Here is a 7,768-nt window from a genome sequence, read left to right as displayed (position 1 = left end):
CAAATGACAGACTTAGAACATGTGCAAATACAATGTAGTTTGCATAATTTTGAAATAATCGGTATGATTGCTACTAATCTACATCAATGAACAAATGACATAGACATAAGAAACTTTATGTAAATTTACGGCCTTCAATAATGAGCAAATCATATAACACATAACAAACTATTTAAGGTGGTACCCAACACGTTCTTTAACATCAATTTGGTTCGTTTAATTTTCACAAAATTTTTACAGAATATTTACTTTGACCCTTTGACAAAAATATAAAAATTTGAACCAATCATTTTATCAGTCAAATTACACTGGTTACATAGCAGTTTGACTGACGGTAATTTTGATCATTGGGATTCTTAATATTCCATTAACAACACAACGTAGTTAAAACGTTTAGCTGATATTCCCTGTAGTGTTAGGTACCACCTTAAGGTATCAAAATGACAAAGTGTAAAACAATTAAAACCAGAAAACTAACAGCGTCAATTGAGTTCAAATAATAATAAAAAAAAGAAAATATGATCCACAGTAATACAGACAACCACTTAATTACACTTATTGTATAATCCTGGTACCTTTGATAACTATTTACAGAATAGGGAGGAATGTTTGCGGGCACGCACCTGTCCCTTTATCCGGGACAGCGGTTTAAAGTAAAGCAGAAAATAAGAATTAACTATAAAAATTCTGCAATATTTTATATTTTACATTCAATGGAAAATAAATCACAAAACCAGTTATTGTCAAGTATTCGTTTAATATTCAAAGTTGGCATATATCAGTACAAAGCTACACATTTCTATTTCGTACAAACAAAAATTATTTGTTTGTTATTATCACTATTTCATTTATGCAACAAATATCGGATTTCTACATTATAACATAGTAGATTATCAGCCGCAAACTACTTAAATTTTACAATATGTATACGCAAAATACCAGATGATCTATCTAAAGTGCCAATTTTCTCTCGCATGGCAGAAATTTCAAAACAAGTCAGCTTAATAAAATCTACTCAAGCAATTTGACAGCGCTATTAACTTACCCTGAGTGACTGTGACGTCGTTTATAAAATCAATAACTCAACAACCGATATATAAGAAAAAAGATGAAACTGGTCATGTTGATATAGGCGAGGGGAAGAACGATAAGTAACATTAATTTCAATTTGAATTGATAGTTGAATTAAAATAAAAGACATTGTTTCAAGCAACAAGAAATGACAACAACAGCGAAAATTAAAACAAACAGCAAAAGTGACAGTATTTGTGAATAGGGTTTTATCAGAGGTGTCCTGAATTTTACACCGATGTGGGAAATTTATTCACCTTGACAATGCTTTAGGCGCAGGAGATATCAAATTTATTTACGTATTTTCATAACGGGGTGAAGGGGTGAAAAATGCCAGGGATAAACTTCCATCTTGATATATATTGTTATTCAAAACCGATGTTGATGCCATTGTCAAATATCACATTTTTCTGACTAAAATCTTATACATTTTAGGAGTTTGGAATTTTTAGAGATTTTTTTTCAATTTTTCCGATTTTCTTTTTTCTTTGTAACTTTTGCATTTTCATTTTTTTAATACTAAATATTGAATATCGTTATTTTATGGTAATCTTGGCAAAATGGTATCCTCGGAGGAACAATGGTGGCTGTTAACTACAGCGGATAATTAAGCAATCAGATTGCAGGAATTTCGCTGCACAATATGGTGTAATGGTGTATGGCATATGGTGCAATGGTGTAAGGTTTATGCTGCTATGGTGTATGGTGTAAGGGGAATGGTGTAATGGTGTATGAGGAATGGTGTGATTGTGTAACGTGCGATTGGGAATGGTGTGAATGAATGGTGTACGACAGTTCATTAGAAGAAAACAAAGTTACTTTTATCTTAATTTTTCGGATCTTAAAAATAAACAATAATAATAATCTTAATATTTGAAATTTAATTGCATAATGGGTAATTTCGGATCGTGAACATATAATGGGTAATGGTGTATGGTGTATGTGTAAGGTGTATGGTGCAAAAGTGTAACGTATATGGTGTAATGGTACAAGGTGTATGGTGTAAAGGTGTATGGTGTATGGTGTAATGGTGTATGGTGTGAGTGGGAAGTTTACACCATCCAAGGACTGTATATACATTCAGGTCATGTTTTTCAAATGAACAATCACTCGTCATTTGCACGTCATCCTTCTTCATGTTGTTGTTGTAAAATATCAAAATGTTGATTTCTACGTCTCCCTGAAAAAAATATTAAAAGAATTGCCATTATGTATTAGACTTTTTTTATGGTTAAAAGATTATAAAATAACCTGTTGTTGAGGTCTTCGGGGGGATTACTCCCGAAATAAAGAGTATTTTGAATTCTATATATCGTCGTGTGGGCTTAATTAATAAATCAGGAGGTTATGTTATTTAAAAATTTTAGTGACAATTTTGAGGTTGTATGTCTTTGCTAAGAAACACTGCCTAATTTGTCGATAGATTTTTTTTAATGCAGTCACCAATTCGATAATGTTTTATGGCGAGAAAAAACGAGCTGGCTGATCGTTGTGAAATATCAGTATTTTATAGAATTGAATATAGATGACAACTGATAATTTCAAATATAAAACGATTTAATACTCATCAATAATACAAAATTTACTATGAGGCACTAGATCCATGGTTTTTATAAGGGCTTATATTGCCACGTACATTGTTGTAAGTTTTCTGAATATCAATTTTTAAATGTAATTTTTTCAGTTGTATTTTTGTTTGTATTTTGTTTTGTGACATTTTTCGTTTGGCTACCCCTTTGTATCTTCGTATTCAATATGTTTTAACACGGCATATTGCTATTGAATAAAATTTTAATCTATAATATAATTGTATTTCACTTACGTTTAATGATGTATACAATGCAGAATATCGCCAACAAGAAGACAGAACATGCTGTAACCAATGGGATATGCAAATGAAAGGGTGAGTCGCACTCTAAATTAATGTAAAAGAAAATAATAACTTCGCAATAATTCACTGTGTATATTGTAAATTGTCAACTTAAATAAGGAGTATGCATATGCATACAAATAGTTAATTATGTTTCAATATTGGTCAATCGAAACCTAGCAAATGACTACGATTATTATATATTACTTTTTTCATTTATGGAATTTGTGCTTAATAGGTAATTATCATTCCTTGCACTTGCAATTATAATTATAACTGTGAAGGTCATTGATAAATAAACTATGTTAATTCATTTAATAAAACTTACATTGACGCTAATGAGGTTCATACAAATATAGACAACTAAAATGTAGACTTTTAAAATCTTCGGAAATCTTAACTTACCAGGACACGATTGTATGTTTTCATTGAAAACGGTTACGTTGTAAGATAATAGTGAGCAAACAATTTGCAGACTGCCACTGCAACCAAACTCCTGCAGTGGAAATGTAAATGACACATTCACGTCTGTGAAATATCTGTAAGATTTCAGCTTGGTGACGTTTGCCTCAGCTATTACTTTGTCCTGTAAAAAAAGAGACCAACATACACTTCTGAAGTATGTAAAACAGGTGTTTATAAATATTGTGACGAAATAACTAAATAACAAAAAGACTATGTAAAATTATTTTTCTAACTAGCGAATTCTCATAAGGCAGTGTTGGTGCATTTCGCCTTTGATGTATAAATCAGTTATTCACCTAGAAATTAATATGTAATTTTAGAATAAACTACATGGTGTTTATATATATTTATTTGTTCAACAGATACAAACAAAAACATTGCAAACAAGAATGTGTCCCCAGTACACGGATGCCCTATCCGCATAATCATTTTCTATGTTCAGTTGACCGTGAGGAAAACACTCTAATTTGGCATTTACATTTAAAAGATCATATCTAAGAAAGATGTGTACTAAGTTTCAATTTGATTGGAACTCACCTTCATCAAAAACTACCTCGACCAAAATTTTTCACCTGAAGCGGGACAGACGGACGGACGAACGAACGAACGGACGCGCATACCAGAAAACATAATGCCCATAAATGGGGCAAACATATGATTATAATGAATAGTTTTCAAAACCGCTGACCTTAAACAACGTTGTGCAGATTGGTACTGGGTTAACTTTTTCGAGTGATACCGCTATATGTAGCTGGTCCCCACTCGCGATATAACTGCTGTCCGTGTTTATTTCAGTCGGAAAAGCTACAATGAATTATTTTTCAAATCAGGATTAAATAAATCATGTTAATGCAAAAATGTATATGTTTATAACATAGTAAAACATCTTATAGGATAATGTCAGTATTATTGACTTTGTTTCGTACATGTCTGTGATACTATTTTATTGTCTCGTTAATGACCTGGTGATGCATCTATTATCGTGGCTACCGATTTTTGTGGTTTGGGAAGAACTTGCATTTTTCGTGGAGATTTTATTTCTTGGTTTTGCCAAGGTCTGCATACATTCTATAAGAAAATTGTAATTCGTTGTACATTGGAATTAGTACCTTGGTTACCACGAAATCAACGAAAACTGGTATCCAACGAATAAAACCTAATCCACAGTATATACTACAAATGTTGATTTGAATCTGCAATAAGATCTTTGAAGATTGACTGTATAGATAATAAGATTAATGTTGTTTCCAAACTACATCAATTGTTTGCACACTGATAGATACATTCATTTGGTAAAAAAAAAATTCGACCATGCGAGATCCTTTTAATGAGTTCACTGTCGTGAAACACCGCTAATAAAAACTTACGTGTTCAGTTATGGTTATTTTGGTTTAAACTATATCTTCCAGTAACTCTGAATTATTTATTGTCTATCTTTAATAAAAAATCTGTAATATGTTTGTTTATTGTTTATTGTTTTGGCAAAACTTATGCTTTCTGTCTGCTCGCAACAATGTGAATTTGTTTAATTACAAATTATAATTCCGATACCTTTGATCGCTTGATAGTATGTGTTGAATTTGTTGAAGAACCCATAGTTTCTGTCATTAAGCTGTTTTATCTGTAATAGTTTGATTTTTAATTGGCTTTAAAAACTACTTTCTTTAGGTCAAGAACAGAAACTCTTTAATTACTGGTATACTCACAAATCAACTTATTCTGTTCCACAGATAGTTTTGTAGTGTTCACTTCATGGCCACACTGACAAGTGTATTCGTAGTCTAGATCAGATTCACTAAAATTTCCGATCGATAAATCAAAGTCGTGACTTGTATTTCTTGTCATCATTTTATATTTTGGATCTGTAGAGCCTTCTGTCGTACAAAGTAACTTGTAATGTTGACCACCGGTCCACGTTCGTGTATCATGTGCAGTTCCGGAAACAATGCAATCTATATTGCCCACATGACACCTTAATATTACGTCTCTCCCAAATATTACAAGATTGTTCACTACAGACCAGTTTACTGAAATGTTAGATACTCGTAAATTGATGCATGCATGTATAATTCCTTATTACATACTCCAATATGTACTTACATACAACTTTACATACATACATACATACATACATAAATTTGAGAATGGAAATAGGGAATGTGTCCAAGAGACAACAATCCGACCAAATAAAAAACAACAGCAGAGGGTCACCAACAGGTCTTCAATTTAGCGAGAAATTCCCGCACCCGGAGGCGTCTATACATACATACATACATACATACATACAGACAGACAGACAGACAGACAGACAGACAGACAGACAGACAGACAGACAGACAGACAGACAGACAGACAGACAGACAGACAGACAGACAGACAGTCAGACAGACAAATAGATAATTGTTGAGTCCTTATTAGCTTGCAAGGCTCTCCAACATCAAGCACTGAATAGACAATAATAATCGAAATGCAAGTCACAGCAGTAACATTGGAACTGTTTATATTATCTTGATTATACTTAAACATACTTTCATTAAATATCCAGGTTCCATATCAGATATAAGATTGTGTTAATTATATGTAATAATAGTATTCAACTTACTTGTCATAACAGTTCGTCCCATAATCAACAACACCAATAACGAATCAACAAAACGTTTAGTATTCATTTGGACTTCAATAAATATACTGTAAATAAAAAGAAGATCAATTTGTTTTTATTCAATAAATTTATAACAAATGTGTTATAACTACAACTGAAATTCAATATTTGCATTTCAAAAGTAAGCAATTAAAAATGTCAAGATTAAGTTCACTCTTTCCAATTGAAATCCATTACAAGATTTATTTTATTCATAATAAATATCACGGACACGCCCCTATATCGTTTACCTTATATGATATGATGAATACAAATAAATGACAAGGCGCTGTCATGTCAGTCATGTGTTATTATATCCTAAATGATCATTATCACGTATCACAATGTATAGCCAACAATAAAATACACATAAGAAATGTTGTTTAAGGGGTTATGTTTAATATGCTATCAACTTTTCAAAATATATTAACACTTTGAAACTAGTGAAGGGGATCGTGTTATAGTAATTTCTAATCATTTCGTAACGACCATTTCGTATTTTCAAAAACTAATTCATACCATGATTATTTCGTACCTAATGATATAGTAAATGATGTCATTTTGTACCTCATGAATAATTTATATGTATGCTGCTTCGATTTTTACCTCATGAAAAGTGGAAGTGAATGCCATTTCGTGCCTCATGGAGGACTTATATGCATGCCTTTTCGTATTCAAATGAAATCAAACGAAAGTGGCCGCATTCGTGTTCATCCTTAATATTGCAATGTAAGTTGTATTTTATGATAATACATAACATATATAAAGGTTGTGGATGAACACGGATGCGGCCACTTTCATTTTTGACAAAAACAATCTGAAAAGTGACGTTTTTTGGCATATTTGATAGATTTTTCATATTTGAGCTTCAATCGGATCGTTTTTAATGACTTAATCAGTTAAAATCTTTAACATAAACTAATTGAATCAAGTGAAATAGACACTTAAGTGTTTAAAAGTGGTCAAAATCTTTGGTCAGATGAAACTGAAATTTGAGGCCAAAATGAGTCCTTACCGTACCTACTCCTTTGTTGTTCCGTGTTCAGTTATTTATGTTGTGATTTATAGATTAATGTGGTCTCTTTGTTGTCCCTCTGTATTTTAGCTTGTTCTTATCGACTAATGAGATTCAATTTTCTCTTGGTTTATACCATCGGTATCGTGTTGTTCCTTGGTTTTTTTTGTCGCGACTTTTCGATTGGCGTTTGTCTTTTCGATGTCTTTTAATTTATTTGACCCATCTCTTAGATTAATGAGTGTGTATTCCTCCTTTGGTGTCTTCCTTGTGGATCTAGTTGATTCGTGTTCAATTTTTTACGTTTTGATTTTTAGATTGCAATTGATGTTTATCTTTGTATTGTATTTTGTGATTTTTCAGGTTCCCATCAATTTATGAGTTTGAATTTTTTCTTTGATATGTTCCGCCGGGATCGTGTTGTTTACTTCTTATTTTTATGTAGTTATTTTCTAGCTTGATGTTTGTCTTTCTGATGTCTATTGTGATTTTTCTGGTTCCCATCAACTTATGTGCTTTAATTTTTCATTTCATATATTTCGCCGGGATCGTGTTGTTCATTTTTTTGTTTCTATGTAATGATCTGTAGATTGTTGTTTGTTTTTTGGTTAATTGTCGTTTTTTGGCAGGATGTTTTCTAATACGGCATATTTTCACCGGGAATTGTACTAGTCACTGTTCAATTTTTTTATGTAGGGATGTTTTT

General features: G+C 31.9%; 1 protein-coding gene across 2 annotated transcripts; it reads right to left on the bottom strand.

Annotated features, from left to right (window-relative positions):
• Window positions 1-740: 740 nt before the first annotated feature.
• Window positions 741-6,231, bottom strand: LOC139528560 (uncharacterized). 2 transcript variants are annotated; one of them, XR_011665628.1, is made up of 7 exons: window positions 6,009-6,229; window positions 5,113-5,433; window positions 4,095-4,210; window positions 3,347-3,527; window positions 2,894-2,986; window positions 2,141-2,251; window positions 741-1,764 (listed from the first exon to the last, which is right to left on the bottom strand). XR_011665628.1 is itself a non-coding variant. In XM_071324594.1 (6 exons), the coding sequence occupies exons 1-6, from the start codon at window positions 6,073-6,075 to the stop codon at window positions 2,196-2,198; spliced, it is 834 nt and encodes a 277-aa protein (XP_071180695.1). In that variant the 5' UTR covers window positions 6,076-6,231; the 3' UTR covers window positions 1,951-2,195. The 2 variants fall into 2 exon arrangements, 1 of the variants encoding a protein (XP_071180695.1); XM_071324594.1 differs by lacking the exon at window positions 741-1,764 and having other exon boundaries at window positions 1,951-2,251; window positions 6,009-6,231.
• Between the last annotated feature and the right edge of the window lie 1,537 nt (window positions 6,232-7,768).

This window comes from Mytilus edulis, chromosome 6, assembly GCF_963676685.1.
Source record: "Mytilus edulis chromosome 6, xbMytEdul2.2, whole genome shotgun sequence".
In the NCBI taxonomy this organism is placed as follows: Eukaryota; Metazoa; Mollusca; class Bivalvia; order Mytilida; family Mytilidae; genus Mytilus; species Mytilus edulis.
This window is presented reverse-complemented; position numbering and strand designations above follow the sequence as displayed.